Raw genomic sequence first — 24008 nt, forward strand, 5'->3', positions numbered from 1 at the left:
TCTCCCCCCCCCGCCATATCTTACTTGTTTATTGGGCTTGCAGAATATTCAATGGATTATAAAATTAGGCGTAATACATATAAACTGACCTAGATACCCACGTTAATTAAAAAAAACAAAAAACGCATCCACTCATCTAGGAGGACCTCGCACATGGCCTTCCATGGTCTCTAAACCATGTCTCAGGTCTCGAGACTAGCAACCTCCACAATTGCATGTATTATCTAGAGTTTTTTTTATATAGTTATAACACAGTTTAACAAAATATTTTAAAATATAATATAAATTAAAAATATTTAAAAAATAACTATTTGGACATATCGCTTTTAAAAATAACAATTATTTTAAAATTTATTTATAAATTAAATTAATTAATAGTTGTGAAAATTAATTTAAATTTTTATTTTCATAAAAATCTAATGAACATGAAATAAAATTTAAAATCTTATATATTTATTTTCAACACACCCACTATTATTAGAAAAAATTTTAAAATAATTTTAACCATATTAAAAAACCACCAACATCAATTTAAGATTATTTATGATCTCTTTTAATAATGTTCCAATATATAATTAAAATCACATTATCTAGATTTTTTTTTTAACAGTATCAAGTGTCTTCAAAACAAATTTTCAATATATTCCAGGTATTTCATTTTTTATTTTTTATCTTTTCCCCTCGTCATATTTATCTCTAAACTATAAGATATTAAATCTTATCTTTTAAACCTTCCAAAAAAAATTAAAATTTAAAATTGAATTTTATTAATTTAATTATTTTAAAAAGAAAAAACCATCATCACACAACTGTCAAACTACTATTTTCAATTGCAGTTTTGTACATTATTAAGTTCAAATTATACTATTTTTCAAATATTTTTAAACCCAATGTTATTCTCCCAAGAATTTTACAAAACTATGTTATTTTTCAAAATCAATCCATCATTTAGTAGAGACCAAATTTACAAACCGGAACAGAACTGGTAGTAATTAGTATCAACTGAAACTGAACTATTACAGTAGCCGAAATAGCGATATAGGCCTGATATTGATGGCCACAAAATGACAATGACAAAAGCACACAATCTTGTTCTTGTCACGTCCTGGTCACCAAATCTAATAGCTACGCCGCATAGCTAGATTTGTTACTAATGCGTCTACCCATTGACCTTTGCTCCACCATTGCCCTTGAACCATCCCTGGCTGGGCTGAAACTTACCGGTAAATACTCATCAGAGTCGCATTCAAAAGTTGACTTCTCAAAATGCCTCACTAGCTGCTCCTTGCCCTGAGATCACATTTTCAAATCAAACCCCATATTGTTTAGATAAGAGAACTCATCAAGGGAGTCTTATGAGTGCAATACTCTCGTGATTACCGTACCTGGAGCCTAGCACAGGCTATCTCACGTATCTTGCTGGACTGGAAAACATCCCATGCTTGATGGTTGGTGGAAAGGTAAAACTTCCACGCAGCTCTTGCATCTGTGAAGTTAACAAAAGCATAGCCTTTGTTGGCCTCTCTTCTGCATCCCACCACAAATCCAGCATAATTAAAAGTGATGGATGTTGTTTTAGTTTGTGTAGAGCCAATAAAGTTTGGCTTTTGTGAATAAAATATGTAGAAGAACTCTCGTTTAAACCCTGCAATAAATGTTTCTGATGGGCAAAAGCAATTGGAAATTCAAGATCAAAAACACAACTGAAACGTACTCGAAGTCGATAGGCAGATACAGGAAATCGAAAGCTGACACAATTGCCTCCCTGGCAGAGTCAGAATTTTGATGCTTTTTTGCCTTTTCATTCTCCATCTTGCAATGCCTGTCAAGGAATTCCATTAACATTTCACGGCTGCGAGAAAACAAGTGGAACTGTTAGGAGCGATTTTGTAGAGATACAATATGAAAGACTAGAAAAACCAATTCAGAAAAATAAAGGGAGGCAACTTCTGGAATAATTTGGAACCGGATGAGTACTGATAGGATACTGCATGCTTCATAAAAAACTAACAGAGTGTAGCTAATGAAGAAACCCCACTACACACAAATTCAAGGAGAGACAGAAAGTGAACCAATTACGTGTATCTATTGGGAATGTTCCTGATCATAACTGTGGTATCTTGGCCATCGGGTAGCACAGGGAACACAGAATGCTTCTGCCTAGAATTGGCACCACCACAAGATCTCACATTCCTTCCGGTTGAAGAATATTGCCTCTCGCGATTTCTACTACTTCCACTAGACTTGGCTCTCAAATCTTCCTTCTTGGCATGTTTTTTTTCGTGCCCTTTATACCTCCCTTCTCTCCCATTAAAAGAACCAACATATCTGCTACTCTCTCCTCTCTTTTTACTTCCTGTGCTAACCCTTGCAGGCACCAACTGTTGCATGTCCTTTTTGGGCTCATCTTGGGCTTGCACCATTTTCGTTTCCTCAGAGACTGCCATGATAGGGCTTGGCTTGGTCAGTACTGTAGAGACCAAGAGGTTATGGTTGTGAGCATAAGCAACACAGTACTGTGCATTGCTAGGATATTGATAATCGGTGTCAGTATAGTAAGGATAAGGATGAGAAGATGGCCCTGATGTAGAGTAGCAGTGGTAGTAGTAATAAGAAGATGGGTTTTGATTTATTGCAGGAAAAAACGAGAAGTTTGGGAGATCTTGGTCACTATAGTTAACAACATTATGCGAAGGTGCAACCATATCGTTTTCAGGGTAACTATGAGGAAAGAACTCAGGTGCTTCTGGGTTCAGGCTGGTACTGTTTCCATCAGTCGGAAACATAGAAGCAATTGATAACAGAAAGTGAAGATCGGTTTTTTAGAGCAACCTTCGAAGAATGGCGGGTAGCAAACACGCAAGTGAGCTGCAAGGTCGTGTTCAAGTGTTACTTGTTCGGGGGTGGCGACCAGAGAGTTGGAAGTGGAAGAAAATCTCATGATTGCAATAGAAGGGAGCATTTAATGCACAGATATCATTATAGAATAAACAATTATATATATAGGCGCCGAATGTTTGTGGCAGCAGCTTTATTTTGTACGTTTTTGTCAGAATTTTGATGTTTGATCTGCTACGAAAGCCTGGACGCTAGATTTCTCACCGATCATTACTTTATCCAGGATCTAACAAGCAGTTTCATCAACAACGATTACAGTGTGGTTAATTTTCGACCCGTTTGTGGTTGATTATAGTTAAGTTATTTTTTAAATAATATTTTATGTTAAAATATATATTAATAATATTTTTTTTATTTTTTAAAAATTATTATTAATATTAGTCTATCAAAATAATTTAAAAAATTAAAAACATATTACTATTAATTTGAAGTAAATAAAAAATTAAAATATTTAAATTTTTTAAAAATATTTTTAAAATACAGAAATTGTGATTTAAAAGTTTTTTAAATATATTATTATGATATTATTTTTATTTTTTAAATTTTATTTTTAATATTAGTATATTAAAATAATATAAAAAACATTAAAAAAAAAATATTTAAACAACAGCAATGTTTTTTTTTCTTCTTTTTAAGCTGAAGGAGAGTTTACTTAAAGATATCGAGGCAAATACAGAACCCACCTCGTTCACTTGAATGAAATTAGAGGTGAGTGCATTTCCGCGTGATGAGTCTTCTAGAGCCTAGCTTAGGATTGGTGGGCTTGTTGGGAGAACTGGGACAAACATCTAAAACGCCAATCTAAGAAATATTTCAGACAAACATGAAGTTGTAAGAATATAAAATTATGGTGAGGTCACGGTATGAAATGGAGAAAATAATTTTGATTATATACATAAACATACGTATATAAGAAGAATCAGAGTAGTTGAACCGAGAAAACCAGAGGGGCGTTACTCCTGCTTCGGGGGCATGAAGACCAACTGGTATCATTTCACTTCAATGGAAACGAGAAAGTAGCACGCATACATGAACTTCTATGCGTTTTAAATCCATTGAAAGAGTAGAAAATGCTTTTAGGTTCAATACAATGTGATTCAATTAAGAAATAAAATAAGATCAATCACAAAATATTGATTGAAATGCTTGACGTAGGTAAAACAGAAACAACTTGATGCATGCATACTCAATGGGAAGGTAGGTATGGTTATTGTCCGATATCCTCTGCTAAAATCAGGTGAATAAGAACTTTTACAGTATCTATCCAACTATGCGGAGCAAATTGGCTCCATCACTGTTACAATATGCATAAAGTCAACCGATTTCTCCCAATTCATCGCCTCATTTACAAAAAGAAAAAACAAAAAAAGAATAAGCGACGTCCACCTCTCTTTTACAAAACAATGTATAGAATGAACAAATTGCTTCAGTCCAGATAAAAGAGAGTAACAATTTTCCGGAGATTTTTTGCCTCCTGACAAGTTTCCATAAGCAGCCTGCTATCATGGAAGGCAAAGCAAATAACTTGTTGTACATGGGAAATAATGTCCATATTACACAGCCTGCAATTTCACCATTAAAAACCATCAGATAAATTCCGTTTATTATAGAAGATGCAGTCATTTTCCAACTTCAGCATTAAGCATAGAAGATGCAGTCATTTTCCAACTTCAGCATTAAGCAACCTTGCAACCACTCTATAGAACTTCCCACCGATGCAGAACTCAACTGAGCAATTAATGAACTTGCAAACTAAAACTAACAGCCCAAGCTCATTCACTAGACTAAACATTTTTAAATACTGCATGTCAAGCTTGCATTTCAGTTGAGCTCCTGTACCAGTTGAATCTACTTCGCTTTGCACGTGTAAGATCAAACAATTTAGCAAAATTTACTGAAAATAAAAGTCAGACCAATTTATTGGAATGCAACTGCCAATGGCTTGAGAAGGCAGTTCCATTCTTCAATTTCAATATTTGTGTTATATTATTTTGTACAAGTGGATCCAGAAAACCAGCATACTTGGTTAATCTTGTGGAGGCTTTATCAATCATCAAATCAAAATTAGTTCCACACGACAACGGTTGTAACTTTGTTTGCTTGACATGATGGTTATGCCATTACAGTTCTCAGTAAAAAGGTCTCAATTCTAAAGCAGTAAATTTTGACTTAAAAGCAGGGAACTGCATGATTTTCAACCACAGAACTTTCAGTTCTATTTGCGACACAAACCTTCATTTTCCATTCTTGGGTATCATGCTGTTAAATAAAACCATATAAAAACATAGAAACAACATGCATGAAAAGCAAGGCAAGGCAAATACTTTCTCACAGCTAATCTGTCAAATATTGCATGTCTACACGTGCAGAAAGAATTTTCAGCATTTAATGCTGAGCAACTTTGCATTTTATTTACGGTCAAAGCTTTCATCATTCAATACTTTTCACAGACAACATGTTTGTTAATCAAATCATTTAAAAGAGCAAAGAAACATTTCATTATCATTTCACCTTTGACAAATATGATATGAGCCAGGATTCTTTATTTTGCTATCCTTGTTGGTTGGCATAATTTTTAAGGGAAAAAAAATCATTAGCTCGGACAGATTCATAGGTAATTATTACATTACTGTAAGAGTACCCTCTCAAAAGAAAATTATGTAAAAAATAAAATACTGGAAGAGTAACTGAAAGAATAACATGTTAGCACAAACCTGCTGGCTTCAATCAGTGGTAGATGGTCATTGTGAGGCTTCTCTATCACATTCTGCACCTGCAAATAAAAAAAAACATAACCAGTTACCACAACACCAACAGTTGCCATCAGCAATGGAAATTATTATTTTTTCCTATTAACTCAATTTGGTGGATTCCTTTGTTCTTTTTTTTTTAAATAAATAAATAAACAGGGATTCATTTTCAGTACATCAACAAAATAAACATATTCATAGCCCCCAATTATTTTCATAAAAAGTCATGGTTCGTTAACTTGCAGACTCTTCTGCAACTAGCATCCAAATGGATGTCAGTCCCATTCACAGTATGTGAACTTTATAGTAGAGCAACAAATTAAAAGCTTAATAAGCCAACAATAAGGATCTCTCTCCCTAAAGTAAAGTTGGTTTGCAAATATGACATAGTATTATCTTTGATGCCTAAAGTTTCCAAAGTGAATAGGCCAAAATTATAAACAAATTTCGCACTTAGGCGAATTGCTCCATGTAAAATAGGAATCTTCTTTTGGTAGCCATATCTCCAAAAAGTGCCAGTACCTTAAGAACTTTGACTTTCAGTCAGATGATTACAAACCAAAAATTCATAGCAAAAGATTTAGAATTGAATGATTGGGATCAAGGGAATATTTTGAACATCTAACTTGAACCCTAATCTATCCACAAAATGTACTTAGAAACTTTCACAGAGAGGTGGGCTGAAATTTTACCATCTAATTTGCCGTAAGCAATGACAATCTCTCAAAAAGTCACCTAATAGGTGAACAGATTAAATAGACTACAAGTTCAATGATGTCTGAAAGCATATCAAATTTTTGAGGTTACATTTCAGATGCTTTTTAACATGAATTCAATAACATAATAATGTGTATGGGTTTGGCTGCACAATGTTTTGAAATTTAAAACTTAACTATCATTAAAATACCTCTGCATGCACCCAGAGGCTGAATAATGTCAGAACAGAGGGAATATTACATGAATGAATGTCAAAACTAATTTCTTACTTTTGCCAATAGCTCCTGGCTCTCAGGCGGTTGTTTTTTCAAACTTTGAGGCAAGATTACTGTAAGTAGTTCAGGTTTTTCTGCTCTTAAAGCACCCCTTATAACAGCTGCATTGGTCCCAGATGCACCTGATGTATAAATATGGTTTTTCTGCAGGAAAAGAAATCATGTTGCATTTCAGCAAGATGAGAATCTCAGAAGAATTTACTTAGATAGTCCATGGTAAGGCCCAGTGTCAAGTAAATTTCTAGAATGCTTAATGAGTATTCAAAGGAGACAAATAGAAATAAAATAAATGAGATTTATGTCATAGCATCTTACTGTTATAACCAAAGCATAACTGAGAATCTCAATAAGTTCTTGATGCATGAAGCCCATGTTCCGGGTTCCAAAAAACCCAATAGATCTTGGTCCTTGTTGTTGGATGGCCAATAACTCCTGCAAACAATTGTATATGCATATAAAACTTAACCTTTCAAACAGATATCCGAGGCCCTAAGGTTTAGCACAATAGAAAAAAATGCCGGGGTGCTTGCAAAACTGCAACCAATACAAAGAGAGATGAACTTACTCTCTAAAATTTGTCCCCAAGAATCACATTAAAAAATAAAATAAAACTATCTATATAGAATGCCTAAGATCAGGCAGAAGATGATCACTTAATCATTGTTATTTCCATCATGGAAAAGTTATTATGCAGGTCCTCTTGGTTGCTAGTGGTGCCAACCTTTAACTTGCAAGGGCATTTTTAAAAAAGTTGAGTACTATAACACATGATATCCCAAATTAGGCATCAGTAAACAATTTCTCAATTGTCAAACCCAGTATGTCAGCGGTGGAGAAATGATATTACTGTTGAAAAAGATGACAAGGTTGATTTTAACAATTAACTGCCAAAAATAAATTCTGTTGACTGAAGAACAAGTTTGTAATGGAAAGATCACACACCTGTAGATAGTCTACATCAGGAACAGGTTTAAATTCTGACAACACAACTGTCCCTGATCCTTCCACAATAGTTTGGGCTTGTGTTGGAATTTGGCTGCCAGTATCTTCATTTGAACCAAACATGCACTCAATGTTCTCCTCTTCAGCTTTCCAACTATCCATTTCCTGATCATTCCTCTTGTGTCCACAACGCCACTATTTCCATTACATAAAAACAGATTCCCTGGTAGTAAATCATTAGTGAAAACCAACCGCACACAAAGAGTGGTGATCAGACAAGCTCAAGCTCACATGAGCTTTGAGGCATGTTTCGTTAGAGTAGTCTGCTTGATCACATGGCAAGCTCACATGGCCTACTAGAAACAAATATTATCATCTCTTTCTTTTTTTCCCCTCAAAATGAATATATTTTACGACCTAGCAAGCTTACATAAAGCTTGAGTCTGTTTGATCACCCCCATAAAATCATACCACACTCAAAAGAAACATCAATTCACATAATGTCAACTCAACTCAGTAAAAAGCGGCATATTTTACAAATCATAAATCTGAAAAAAAGAAGGTTTTTGAAAGTGATATATAGAAAACCGGGGGAGTTGCCTTGCATGCAGAAAATTAAAGGCACATGCTTGACTGGTGTCGCAGATCAGTGTGTGTGCGAGTTTAATAATGGATGATAATTGGTTTTAGGAGGCCCAAAATTTTTTCCTTGGTTAAATGGAAATTTATTAAAATGAAAGAAAACAAGTATAGGGTTATTTCACAAGCTACCTAAAAATGGTACGCTAAAAATACAAGACAGTCTACAAAATCTGGTAAAACATGGGTCAAAGATCAGCAGAAAGAGATTTTATAACCTGAATCACTTGTTTCTCACATGCCATGCCCACAACCCCAAGAAGCATTTACATGAATAATTTTTAGGGAAAGTGTGATATTTCAAAAAAACTTCCTTGCCCTTTTCAATCAAACAAGGATGGTTCAGATTTGATGCATTTGAGGAAAATCAAATTTTAAAGCAAATTAAGCAAGCTTCCTTCTATAACAATTCCTTTTATTCATAGGCCCCGTGCATATCCAGCAAACAAGGAATATAAATTGTAATCTCTATTTCAACCAGATGAATCCAATTAATTCCCAAAGGGGGAGTGATAAAAGTGATATTTTTATGCAGATTTCATGTCAACCCCAGAATCACAGATATTAATTAAGGATTCTTGCTTGTTTTCCTTTTCTCTTCAAAAAGCCACTCTTCATCTATCCTTTGATATCTAACTTTTCTGATAGACAGCATGGAGAACAAAATAATTGCTTCCACACTCTTCGCCTTTTACCTTGATGGATTTAATTTTCTAATAGATGAAACACATTTACAAGAGCTTATAAATACTTTATAAATCCTAGTTGTCAAGCAAGTAGTGAAAATTAACATGTTTATATCATGGCCTACAAGAAGAATATTTGTTCTTCATTTATCCCTGTGCCCCACACACCTTGTCAGTTGAGTGTTTACAGTTTCTTTCCAAGAACCTAAAACTGACACACAAGATTTAGAAGAATGATCAGATAAGCATTGTACTTGATGCAAAGACCAATGCAACATGCAATGTCCTATAAACTTTCAAGAACAGGCATTTCCGTTAACACACAACATCAAATCAAACATATTTTTCATAGGCATTCCAAAATTTGATCTGCAAACCATATACAAAGAAAAAATACTTTTTGGTAATCCAATTATTAGCCAGTGATCTTCCCCAAACACTTACATGGAATATTACCGTCTACTACTTGTGATTACATGCAAAGCTATCAACTTTCCTGTTTTCTTATAGAAGCAGACTGAATGGAACTTTTCCCTATGTAGAATCATAAAGACCTACGCTAATAAATAAATAGATAAAATTAACAGCTATAGTAGCACCCAAAAAAGGGGGGGGGGGCTGTACAGCAGAAAAAAGCTAGTAAATTTAGTAAATCACGGATTTTAAATGTCAATCAGAACTAATTTTGAATGCAATTGAAGTTTATGTAACAGGAAACAATCATCAGAAAACATATTAGGAACGGAACACCATTATAGACCTTCACCTTCAAAAATCTTTCATTCAAATATCTAATACTTTCATCTCAAAACCTATAACCAAACAACACTTCCTCTTCCAAAGTTTTGAGACACTAAAAGCTAAAAGAAACAAACAAGACCCGCCTCTCAAACCCCAACACACACAAATGAGCACCATTTTTGTAGACACACAGCACAGCATAAAACCCAATTCATCAAAGCTCAAAGAGTCATAAATTTTGCATCTTAAAAAACCACTGCATACAAAACCAAAAATAAAAAAAAAATACTAACATTACAAACAGAGATAGAGAGAGAGAGAGAGAGACTAGGGTACCGTTGGTTTAGAGAAAGAGAGGCTGTTTCTTCTAGCAAGGCATGATTGGTTCAAATTAGGGATTGTTGTTGTTGTTCTTAGGGATTTGGAGGGAAAACCTGTAACAGTAGAAGTGGTTAACAAAAGCCTCATAGCAGGAGGTAAGGCCGTACACATCTCTCTTCTCTTCTTTTTTCCCTTTTCTCTTCGCCAATCTCTCAAGTGTGATTTTATTTGTAGGCCGCCTTTCTTTTCTTCTTTGCTTTTTCTATCCTTGTTTTGTTATCCTAGACTAGAAAAACAGGGAGAGAGAGAGGATACTTTCTGTGTGAGAAGATGGAATTGAAAATATTTGCAAGGAGAAATTGGAGAAAAAAGGTCACTTTCTTCTCCGCCTTTGTTCTTTTTCCCTTTTAAGAGATTATTATTAAAAATATATTTATTAATAAAGTTAGTAGCTGCTTGTTTACTTTGACTTGCACTGAATCTAATCAAGGGTTTGCGTTGCAGCCGGGACACTAGGGGTTGGATGGACGGACAGCATAATCCTTCGATAAGCATAAGTTCGAATAGAGTGGTACATACTTTTCGTTATTTAAATTGACATTGACTCTTATTACATATTCATTTAGTTAACATCACTCTAAATTGAGAATCTCTAACTTCATGATTTTTTTTTTGTTTCTTTTATTTATTTATATTTCTTATCTTTTTTTATTTTTTTCATAAAACAAATCTTGAATAATATTTATGCTCCACCCACGTCAATCCCTCCCTGCTATTAAAAAAACTTGTTAATTTCCTATTAATTTTATGTTTGCTTAAAAGTATCACGGTAAATTTATGTTGGCCTTTAAAATTAAAAAAATATTGTCTAATAATTAAAATTTAAATTTAATTAAAATATGATAGTAACTTTTTTGAATGGTGATTTTGACAAAGAAATATACATGAAACAACCCAAGAGATTTGTTACTAAAAGATAAAAAATAAAGTACGCAAGCTAAAGTCACTATATAATTTAAAACAAGCATCTAAACAATTGCATAAAAAAATTAACAAAGTTATATTATCAAATAAATCTAAAATTAATAAAATTAATAAATATATTTATATGAAAAATACAAATAAATAGTAAATCATTGTATGTTTTTATATAAATGATATACTAATTTTTTTATAGCAATAATTAAATTATTAAGTATACTAAGAAAATATTAATTAATAAATTTGACATTGAATAATTAAATGTTGCAAATATCATACTAGAAATAAAAATTACTATGACATCTTATAGATTAGTTTTGTTTCAATCTCATTTTGCTGAAAAAATTCTCTATAAATATTTTAAATGTGATAATAACATTATCAAACACCAATAGACATAAGTTTTATCTATTTAAAAAAAAATTAAAATATTATTGAATAATTAGAATCTTGATGTATACTATCAACTACACAAACTAGATATTTCATATTTAGCTGGTAAATTGAATGGATATACTAGTAATCTAAGTATGATTATTGGAAAACATTAAATAAAATATTCAAATATTTGAAATATATCTTAAATTATAAGATATACTAAATTGGATACGTGGTAGTACTACAAGGGCATCATGATGCGAAATGGATATTTGATACTAAGAATTCAAAATCTATTAATGGATAAAGTCTTCACACATGTTAAAGCAAAAATGTCATGATAATCCTCTAAACAAATGTGTATCATAAGACCCATAATGAAATAAGATTTTATTACTCTTGATAAAACTAGAGAGGAAGCCAAAAAGGTTTTGAATTTCTTAGAGGATCATATTGGCCAAAACTAGTATAAGCAATTTATATCCATTACAACAATTAGTCAGCAATGGAAAGGGTGCAAACTAGTATGTGTAATGGTAAGTCTAAACATGAACATCATATAAATAATATTATTAAACACTTGCCCTCGAATTGAATTATTTTTATTGATTATGTAAAATCCTAGAAAAATATTATAGATTCGTTAACTAAAGCTTTTTTTTAGAAAGTTTGGTATATGTTATAAACTATACAAACTGGATATTATATACTTAGTTATTAAAGTGAGTAGACGTACTAGTAATCTAAGTATGATCATTAGAAAACAATAAATAGAGAACTCAGATATTTAAGGTACACCTTAGACTATGGACTATACTATACTGAATACCTAGTAATCCTAGAAAGGTATACTGATGTGAATTAGATATCCGATACTAAGAATTCAAAATCTACTAATGAATATATCTTCACACTTAGTAAAGTTAAGGAAGAATATTATGGATTTGCTAACTAAAGGTTTGCTAAAAGAGCTTGTAGTGTTTAATGTTACTAGACTGACCATTATGCATGCTGCTTTACTAAGAGAACTTGTGTATAATTCATTAGTGAAATAATGTGATGATAACAACCCTACCTAGTTGATAGGGAATCCCAAGATCTAGGTTCAAAGAGAAAGCTAATTCATATAATGTTTTTAGTGGAACTCAGAAATTATTATTTCCTAGTTATTCCTATGATAAAAAAAGGTGTAAGACACGTTGTGATAAAATGGTAAGTTGTGCTCTTAGTGATTTTAGTATTTAGGTACATTAAATGGAGTATAGTGACACGACTAAAAGATTGATGTCTTCTCCCAAGTGCAGAAGTGTTGAAGTAATAAATAACTGACATGACTAAAAGGTTGATGTCTTCTCCCAAGTGCAGGAGTGTCGAAGTAATAAATAACCCGGCAAGACCGGGGTCGAACCACAGGGAGGTTAATTGTATAAATTATAAACAACAATTATAAAACAACAATAACAACAACAACAATAGTAATAATAATAATAATAATAATAATAATAATAATAATAATAATAATAATAATAGCAGTAGTAGTAGTAATAATAATAATAATAATAATAAAGAAAGAGAAGAAGAAGATGATGATGATGATGAGAACTTAGAGATGAAATATTAATGTAAGGATTAAACAATAATAATAACAAATGTCAAGGTTAGAGGTTCCACTAATGGTATATCAAACAAGTATAGTATAAACTCTTATTATTGAATTGGAAACCACACACAAAGGAGGTTCCAATCAGATTATATATTGTTAACATGATTACATTAGTCATCTTATTCAATTAATGCTAATACTTGTAAATCTCGTCAAGCATTCATGATTATAACTTATGTTAACAACAAATCAAGTTCCTTTCATAGCTCAGGTGTCGGTTATACCATACATTATGGGCTATGAAAGTGCCAAGCATTGGTTGTGCCAAGTGTTATGCAACATAAATCAAGATTAGTCATTTAACAAGCAAAGTATTAAAGAGTGAACAAGATAACAAATATAAAACATGTTAGTATCAAACATTAAAGTCCATATTAAGTTTACATTATACTTATTCTTACACCATTAGGGTAACCTTTTCACCTTGACATAATTAACTTAGCTAGACATAATGAAAGAAAGCAAAATAGATAAACAAAATAAGAACATAAAAGTTAACTAAGTAAAGGAAAGGAAATGAAAGGCATAAACTTAATATTAATGAAAGCAAAGCATAAACATTACAAAAAATACAAAGAGAGAAAGGAAGAGCATGATCTTGATCTGGAAACCAAGATGCCTAAATGCATGGCAAATGCCTCCTTTTATAGGCCAAAATTGGGAACTATTGATTTGATGACTAATTGATAAGTGGGTGGCCAACTTTTGACTTGGTGACAATCCTTATCTTCTCTTGTCTGCCCAAAACGTCATTGATAACGTCAAAATTGGAGCCAGTTGCAAACATGAAAGTTGTAGGCAATTGTCTCAGCTTCCTTGTGTAAAAACTTCAGCTCATTTGGACTTCTAGAACTCCAGATATGGCCAAAATACCGAACAGTGCTCGGGCTGGAAGACAGATTCGGGCTTCTTTGTTGTTGCTACAATTTGGACTTGATAATGGCCTTTTTCGATCTTGGGCTCCATATGAAAGTTGTAGGCCTATGTCTTACCTTTCCATCCATATAAATTGGACCTAAATCTGAGATATATATCTCTAGATATGACCCAATTACCGAACAGTGTTCCGGTTTGGATTGCACCGACATCTCTTTTCTAAGGTTGGCCATCTCTTTATCCTTGCAATTTAAGTTCTTCAAGTCATCAATCAATCCTTTCATTGATGTGATAGGCCTGCATTAAAAATAGACATTTACCACAAATTATAGGTATCTTATATTATTAGATATATAAAATATGCTTTGGTTAAGGAGTTATTGATACTTCAAGTGCAAAATGATGATATAAAACCATGATAAAAATGCACTTTTAAGTACTAATCAATAACCCAGGAACACCGGGGTCGAACCACAGGGAGGTTATTTGTACAAATTATAAACAACAATTATAAACAACAACAATAGTAACAATAACAACAACAATAATAATAGTAGCAATAATAATACTAATACTACTACTACTACTAGTAGTAGTAGTAGTAGTAATAATAACAACAACAATAATAATAAAGAAAAAGAAGAAGAAGAAAAGTTAATGAGAACTTTGAGATGGAAAATTAACGTAAGGATTAAATAATGATAACAAACAATGTCAAGGTTAGAGGATCCACTAATGGTATGTCAAACAAGTATAGTATAAACTCTTATTAGTCAATTGGAAACCACACACAAAGGAGGTTCCAATCAGATTATAGATGGTTAACATGATTACATTAGTCATCTTATTCGATTAATGCTAATACTTGTAAATCTCGTCAAGCATTCATGATTATAACTTATGTTAACAACAAATCAAGTTCCTTTCATAGCTTAGGTGTCGGTTATACCATACAGTATGAGCTATGAAAGTGCTAAGAATTTGTTGTACCAAGTGTTATACAACATAAATCAAGATTAGTCATTTAACAAGCAAAGTATTAAAGAGTGAATAAGATAACAAGTACAAAACATGTTAGTATCAAACATTAAAGTCCATTTTGAGTTTACACTATACTTATTCTTACACCATTAATGTAACCTTTTCACCTTGACATAATAAACTTAGCTAGACATAATAAAAGAAAGAAAAATAAATAAACAAAATAAGAACATAAATAAGATAAAAGTTAGCTAAGTAAATGAAAGGAAATGAAAGGCATAAACTTGATATTAATGAAAGCAAAGCATAAACATTACAAAAAATACAAAGAGAGAAAGGAAGAGCATGATCTTGATCTGGAAACCAAGATGCCTAAATGCATGGCAAATGCCTCCTTTTATAGGCCAAAATTGGGAACTATTGATTTGATGACTAATTGATGAGTGGGTGACCAACACTTGACTTGGTGACAATCCTTATCTTCTCTTATCTGCCCAAAACATCATTAATAATATCAAAATTGGAGTCACTTGAAAACATGCAAGTTGTAGGAAATTGTCTCAGCTTTCTTATGTAAAAAAATCAGCTCATTTGGACTTCTAGAACTCCATATATGGCCAAAATACTGAACAGTGCTTGGGTTGGAGGATAGATTCGGGCTTCTTTGTTTTTGCTACAATTTGGACTTGAAAATGGCATTTTTAGATCTTGGGCTCCATATGAAAGTTGTAGGCCTATATCTTACCTTTCCATCCATATAAAGTAGACCTAAATCTGAGATCTATAGCTCCAGATATGACCCAATTACCGAACGGTGTTCCGGTTTGGATTGCACTGACATCTCTTTTCTAATTTTGGTCATCTCTTTACCCTTGCAATTTAAGTTCTTAAAGTCATCAATCAATCCTTTCATTTATGTGATAGGCCTGCATTTAAAATGAACATTTACCATAAATTAAAGGTATCTTATATTATTAGATATATTATTATAAAACATGCTTTAGTTAAGGAGTTATTGATACTTCAAGTGCAAAATGATGATATAAAACCATGATAAAAATGTACTTTTAAGTACTAATCACCAGTTTTTAATAAAACTGGATGGGAAGCCTATCCTCGACCTATAGAGGGTGTTTTAGCCATTCTTGGATGTAAAACCAAAGGAAGATGTGAGCCACAATTACAACTGTTATTTGAGTCTTGGTTTGTAAAAACTTGTGTCTTTTGATTTTATTAATAGCATAATATTTATGTTTTATTATTTCTTATATTTGTTTAAGTGTGTTTGAGGTTTGTCAATATTCATTATTTTCGGTGATGTCTTTTATATGCTATCTTTCTACATTAGGATATTGAGGATAATGTTTTGTTTTGGTTGGGGGGAGAGGATAGTAGTTGACCAAAAAAAATTAACTAATTATGTTTTCTATTTTATAAAGCATGTGCAAAACTGTTGTTACTAGGATGGCAGAGTAAAGGAGCTCTTTTATTAAAGTGACTCTTGAAATGCATCTTAGTAACCATTCTTAATAAGGTCTATAATAATACTTCTTGAAATATTCAGGTTTACAAACTCACTCATTATTATCACTTAATTTTGCTCATCTACTCATTTAACATGTATTCTTAAACCTTAATTTTCACACACACACACACTTTAACATATGATTGTGGGGTGCACATTAGATTATTATTATTTATGTTCTTTTGTTAAAGGTAACAAGTGAGAAAAAGGGATATTATATAATTTAAAAAAAACAAAAAAAAATAATGATAATAAAAATATAGATAAGTTTGGTTTCGTAGCCTCCCTAATCTAAGCAATTAAGCTCGAAGGGGTGTTTTAACACCTAATATACCCTAAAGTCAACTGATTTGGAAGCTATTAACCCAACGCTTGTTACATGGGTTGAGGAGAAAAGTTTAAGGAAATCAAACATTATATTATCTACGTATCAGTATCTACAACCCGAGTTATTAAACTTATAGGGATGTCTCAACACCTAATGCCCTAAGACCAACTAGTCTCGAAGTCATTAGCTGAAAGCTTATTACATGAGTTAAAGATGCATTGTGTTTTAAGTTACATTTATATATATTTAAAAAACAAAAAAAAATCTTAACCCAAGGAAGTTAATCTTAAACATTAGAACAATAATTTTGTTTTCTTCTAAGTAAAGTCCCACAAAAGAAAAGTTTATTAATATCTTGTTTAAGAGGTATTGAGCAAATATATAAATTTAATGAGAGTTTGTTTATCTGGATAGGATATATAAATTTAATTTAAGAGGTATTGAGCAGATATATAAATTTAATGAGAGTTTGTTTATCTGGATAGATTAATGGAAGTTAAATGATGAATACCTTGCTTTGTGGAATTTGCAAATTGTTTTTCTATTTTACGCTTTGATTACTAGGGACTAGTAATAAGCTGGTTAGGGGGTGTGATTAGTACTTAAAAGTGCATTTTTATCATGGTTTTATATCATCATTTTGCACTTGAAGTATCAATAACTCCTTAACCAAAGCATGTTTTATAATAATATATATAATAATATAAGATACCTTTAATTTGTGGTAAATGTTCATTTTAAATGCAGGCTTATCACATAAATGAAAGGATTGATTGATGAGTTTAAGAACTGAAATTGAAAGGACAAAAAGATGGCCAAACTTAGAAAAGAGATGTCGATGTAGTCCAAACCAGAACACTGTTTGGTAATTGGGTCATATCTAGAGCTATAGATCTTGGATTTTGATCTATTTTATATGGATAGAAAGGTAAGACATAGGCCTATAACTTTCATATAGAGCCCAAGATTTAATAAGGCCATTTTCAAGTCCAAATTATAGCAACAATAAAAAAGTCTGAATCTGTCCTGCAGCCCAAACACTGTTCAGTGTGACCCATATTTGAAGTTCTAAAAGTTCAAATGACCTCTATTTTTTTCCTAGAAAGCTGAGATAATTTTTATAACTTTCATGTTTTCAAGTGGTTCCAATTCTGACGTTATCAATGATGTTTTAGGCAGACAAGAAAAGATAAGGATTGTCACCAAGTCAAGAGTTGGTCATCCACTCATCAATTAGTCATCAAATCAATAGTTCTAATTTTGGCCTATAAAAGGAGGCATTTGCCATGCATTTAAGCATCTTGGTCTCCAGATCAAGATCATGCTCTTGCTTTCTCTCTTTGTATTGTTGTCATGCTTAAGTTTTTCTTTATTTAATATTTTGTTCATGCCTTTCATTTCCTTTCCTTTATTTAGTTAACTTTTATCTTATTTATGTTTTTATTTTTCTTTCTTTCATTATGTTTAGTTAAATTTATTATGTCAATGTGAAAAGGTTACACTAATAGTGTAAGAATAAGTATAGTGTAAACTCAGCATGGACTTTAATGTTTGATACTAACATGTTTTGTATTTGTTATCTTATTCACTTTTTAATACTATACTTGTTAAATGACTAATCTAAATTTATGTTCTATAACACTTGGTATAACAAATACTTGATACTTTCATAACTCATACTATATGGTATAACCGACACCTGAGTTATGAAAAGAACTTGATTTGTTGTTAACATAAGTTATAATCATGAATGCTTGATGAGATTTACAAGTATTAGCATTAATCAAATAAGATAACTAATGTAATCATATTAACAATTTATAATCTAATTATAACCTCCTTTGTGCGTGGTTTCCAATTGAATAATAAGAATTTGTACTATATTTATTTGACATATCATTAGTGGATCCTTTAACCTTGATATTTGTTGTTCTCATTGTTTAATATTTACATTAAACTTCCAGCTCAAATTTCTCATCAACTTCTTTTTCTTATTATTATTACTATTAATACTACTACTACTACTATTGTTGTTATTTATAATTGTTATCTATAATTTATACAATTAACCTCCTTATGGTTCGACCCCGGTCTTGCTGGGTTATTTATTACTTCGGCATTACTGCCCTTGGGAGAATACATCAATCTTTTGGGCGTATCAATTTGTATGCTAATATATTAAGAAGTTAAAAAGTTAAAAATATGCTCATAAGACGCATAAGCTATTATAAAAGAGAGGACCTTGGCAAAATGAGCTTTAGTCTTTAGCCACATACAAGTGTTCACTTAACTCAGTTAGGCTTGAACTTAATCCTTGAGCCCCCTCGAGCCTCGGCCATGAGGTCTTAAGCTTGGGTTTGAGTTTGTATTTCAGTTTATGGTAAAAATATTTTTGACTTATAAAAAATTATTTTTTACCAGCCTATTTTAGGTTTGGGTTTGAGTTTATTATAAAATAATTTTTTAGAATATAAACAATTATTTGTTATAGCTCATTTTGTATGTGTATAGCCCATGAATAAAAAGTTTAAATAATCCTCTTCTTGAACTTGGATAATTTTTATTTATACAGAAAATGTCAAATTTTGAACCCAAAAACTATAAGGTTAATTTTTTTTTTTATGTAGGGTAATTAAGGGTGTGTTTAAAATTATGATAATAGTAGCGGTTAAAAGTGTTTTTACTTAGAAATACATTAAAATAAAGTTTTTTATTTTTTAAAAAATTATTTTTGATATCAACATATCAAAATGATTTGAATTTTTTTTAATTTAAGCAAAAAAATTCAAAATTTAAAGAAATATGGTTTACATCGCGTTTTCAAACACATCCTATGATTGATAAATAGTGAAAAATAATTTTGGAGTAATTTCACAGAAATTTTGGTTTTAAAATCCACTGTAAAAAGAGCTAGAAAAAAGAATGTTTCATGAAGATTTTCAACTCTTCTTCACTTCAATTTTGGAGATTACCTTCTTTAGATGTAAACTTTATTTCTCCTTTGTGTTTTCTTCTACTATATAGCCTAGATTTTATTTTTATAGAGAGATTTGGAGTAATATTTTCGTAAGTTAATTAACATTCTTTAGGAGTGTAATAAACAAGGTGGTGTTGTTAGAAAACTAGAAGGTTAGTTACAAATTTTTGTTTGCATCAAGAGATGAGTAATAAAACTTTAAGATAAGTGATTAATCCTTGAAAACAATATTTTTTATCTGAATTAGATTTTTAATGCTTCAACAATTAAGTGATACTTAACAAATTTAGTTTAAATATTATTATGCAATTTTTGTTCAAACATGCTCGTTGCATTTTAAGATTTTAGTTTAATTCTATGGTTATATTATTTAATTTTTTTTTTTGTTAAACTAGACAAATAACTAATATGAATTATTTTTTAGATTTTTTTATTTAGATACTTATTAATTTCATATCCTGAGACATAATTTTATAGCATGGTTTGCCATTTTAAATATGTCGACAACTAAAGCTTGATAAATAAATATAGGGAGGAGTATGGATCTTAATTGTTTATTCTGCAATAAGGTTGTGAAAGATAGAAATCACTTGTTTTTTAGTTGTTCAAGAGTTAAAGCAGTATGGAGTGTTGTTTTGCAGCTTAGTGACATTCAAAGGCATGCAAAAAAATGTTTTACGTCTATGATCTTGAGATTAGCATGGTGTTGCTATATGTAAATTATTTGGCAATAAAGAAACAATAGGCTTCATTGTAATGTTCAACACAAGCTTTGGAATGCTAAACAAGAGTGAAACTATGTTAGTCAGATGTGTTGTCCACATGGTTCAGCACAAGCTTTGGAATCCTAAACCTGTGAGTGAAGCAGCTTGTAATCCAAAACTGTATGCTTTTAGCAATTATTTGTGTTAGCGCATGCGCTGTTGTTGGTAGCATAAAAAAGATGCTGACGCTGTTAAGTTTTTTTTGAGTTGCTTGAGATTATGGTTTTGGTTTATTTTTTAAAATATGTTTTATGTTTAAATATATTAAAATAATATTTTTTAATTTTTAAAAATTATTTTTAAAATGAGCACATTAAAATAATTTTATTTAAAATATAGAAAAAAATTTATTTTTTAGGAACCGTATTTCCAATCATAGTCAAATAGATGATAAAAAATCTAAGATGTGAATTAAAAGTTTGATCTATGTTTAATGGATAATTATATATATTAATAAATATTAAAAATTCATTAATAATAACAAAATAAAAGGCTAAGCGATGGATACAAACAAAAAAAACATGATTTCATAACACCTCAAGCTACTTAACTTTTTAATTAAACTGCCTGTAAATAAGTTTTTTGAAATAAAAAGTAAAAATTGAATTAAAATAAAATTTAATATAGTTTCTTTATTTTTTATGATCTAGCTTCATCCTATGGTGTGGTCCAAATTTTAATCAATTAAGTATAGTCCCCCTAAATTGAAAAAGAAATTACTCAATCCAAAAGGTTGGATGGTTGATAATATTAAAAGAAATGAAAGAAAATCTGATAATAATGAATCATGTTGTTAGAAGATTAATTAATTGATTGAGAAAAAAAATTTAATTTTAAAAAATTATACTCGATTAGTTGAAATGTAAAATATACATGTTTAATTAATTGAATTGATCAAAAAAGAATTTTTAGGAATTAATGAAATTAATGAAAACATGTGCAAATAATTACATAGGAAATTAAAACTGGACACAACTATACTATTCCACACTATTCCCTCCCTTACAATTAACTATAGACGATATTGTTTATTCTACAATTTTATTTTTATTATTATTATCAAACTTTATTTTCTTGCCATGTTATTCATGCCATTAAAGTTGACATTGTTTTGTGTTGTGATTTCTTCTCTTCACATGCTTTCACGTATGCAAAACGTCTAAGAAAATTTTGACATTAAATGAAATATCAATTTTACAAAGTAGAATTTTAGTGAAAAAAAATTGAAAGATCAAGGACTCCCTAAAGTTGCTGCGATTAACGCATAATTGGCGGTGCAAGTCATTTTAAAATTTATATTTTGATCATAAACTTCATATATTTTGAGAAAATAGATAAAATCACCAAAAAAATAATAATTAGAAGATTGGTTGACCATATTACAATTACAGCAAAGACAAATCTTGATGTGAACAGTTTTACATTAGAGAGGAGAGTGATAATTTTAAACCTTTTAGTAATTGAAAAAATATATCAAATCTTGAAAATCTTTTTTTAATTTAGATTGATTTTCTTTTTAGAATGAATAAAGAGTGACCATGTTACAGTTACAGCAAAGACAAATCTTGATGTGAATAGTTTTACATTAGAGAGGAGAGTGATAATTTTAAACCTTTTAATAATTGAAAAAATATATCAAATCTCCAAAAGCATTTTTTAATTTAGATTGATTTTCTTTTTACAATGAATAAAGAGTGCTTTATGATCTAAAATGGGTTTGTTCAGGTTACTTTGAATTTTTCTAGGATGTTTAATGTGAAAACAAGTTAAAAAATAAATTTTTAAGTTAAAAAAATCAAACCAAAATGCCCACAAAATATATTAGTGGACAACATATCATCTACTTAAAAAACAATTAATAGATGTTATATACTAAATTAAAAAAAAAAGAAGCCCAGGGACTAGCCTTAAAGGCATAATTATGTTTAAATTTTTTTGTTTTGGATCAAGTATGCAAGACTATATATGTGTTACATTTATTTAAAAAGCCCATCAATTTTTTTTCTTACATTGTTCCTTTAATTTAGAATAACATTTAGTATAAATAAAATTCATCAAATGATTTTAAGAAGCTATCCAATTGGGCCATTGTTTTAATTTAAGATTATAGTTTTTAAATATTAATTTGTTAATTTTTATACATTAACCTAATACGCAATTTTTTAAGAAATATGTGGTTATACTATGACAATAAAATATTTTTATTTCATAAATATATAACATAAATTTATCAATTAATCGGGCTTTTATTTTTACCTTTAAATTATTGAGCTGTAATTGTTTTTTAATTGAAATTTACTTTTTATAACAGAATTGTTTTTTAATTGAAATTTACTTTTTAGAACATAACAATTATTTATTTTAAAAAATAATGTTTGTAATTAGAAGACATACACAATAAGAAAAAAAAATAAGATTTTGATTTGAGGGATATATTTTTTCTTCTTTAAATCAAATTATTGAAATTCTTTCTAGTATTTATTCTAATTATTTTTAGTTTTTATTTAAAATAATATTTTATTTATAAAAAAAATATTGTATGTATCTACCAAGTAAAATAAAATTAAATCAGGATAACAAAGTTGATAGGGTTGACCTTGATAGAGTTGATGCGTGGTATCTTTTTAAAAATCCATCAATTTTTTACTTAATTTCTTCTTTTCAATTTAGAATAAAATTTACTATAAATAAAATTCATAAAATGATTTTAAAAAATTATCCAACTGGGCCATTGTTTTAATTTAAGATTATAGTTTTTTTTAATGTAATAGTAACTATTAATTTGTTAATTATTATTTGTTAACCTAATATGCAATTTTTTAAGAGAAATGCTCATGATTATACAATGATAATATCTAACATGAATTTCTCTTAAAAAAATAGAATATTTTATTTTAAAGGAGCTAATACAAAAAGGAATGTGAATAAAAAAGGGTTGAGATTTGTTAAAAATAAATCCAATTTTAAAAAGTACTTGAATTAAAAAAAACCAATAAAAAAGACTTAAATAAAAAATAAAGTTGAGGTGTGAACACCTCAAATGCTTTAATTGTATTAATAATTTATTTTATTTTTAATATAATTAAATAAAAATAAAATTTAAAAATAGGCTTAGAGAATCTCTCCCATTAAAATGCTAAATAAAGAATTAAAAATAATAATAAAAAATATTATTTTAACTCTCAATGTTCATTTTTTAGTTCAAAAGGAGTGTTAAACAAAATATTATTATACTTTCTTTAAATGTTTTTTATATATATGTCTTCCAAAAAGCAAAAATATTATTAATGCTAATAATATTTTTTTACTGGTTTTTGTTTTTATTTTTTTATAAAATAATTTTAATTTGATAAATTTACTTGAATTAACTTGAGTTATTTTTTTATTAATTTTATTAAATTTATTAAATTTATTTTTTAGTATGAAGTTAATTAAAAATTATCAAAGGTATTTTACATTGTTAAATCAACCTTATCATATTATATTATTAAAATAATTATAAATTAAATATATTAAAATACTTTAGATATTCTAAATAACTTCTCACAATTAAAATGTATTTAAAT

General features: G+C 29.9%; 1 protein-coding gene across 2 annotated transcripts; it reads right to left on the bottom strand.

Annotated features, from left to right (window-relative positions):
* Positions 1 to 4012: 4012 nt before the first annotated feature.
* Positions 4013 to 10365, bottom strand: LOC105115692 (uncharacterized). Of its 2 annotated transcripts, none has more exons than XM_011012651.1 (6): positions 9985 to 10365; positions 7583 to 7759; positions 6956 to 7072; positions 6635 to 6784; positions 5613 to 5671; positions 4013 to 4460 (listed from the first exon to the last, which is right to left on the bottom strand). In XM_011012651.1, exons 1-6 carry the CDS (start codon positions 10138 to 10140, stop codon positions 4325 to 4327), a joined length of 795 nt encoding a protein of 264 aa, XP_011010953.1. In that variant the 5' UTR covers positions 10141 to 10365; the 3' UTR covers positions 4013 to 4324. The 2 variants fall into 2 exon arrangements, with proteins under 2 accessions (XP_011010953.1, XP_011010952.1); XM_011012650.1 differs by having other exon boundaries at positions 7583 to 7777; positions 9985 to 10362.
* Positions 10366 to 24008: the final 13643 nt, after the last annotated feature.

Source organism: Populus euphratica, unplaced genomic scaffold, assembly GCF_000495115.2.
Source record: "Populus euphratica unplaced genomic scaffold, PopEup_1.0 scaffold745.1, whole genome shotgun sequence".
In the NCBI taxonomy this organism is placed as follows: Eukaryota; Viridiplantae; Streptophyta; class Magnoliopsida; order Malpighiales; family Salicaceae; genus Populus; species Populus euphratica.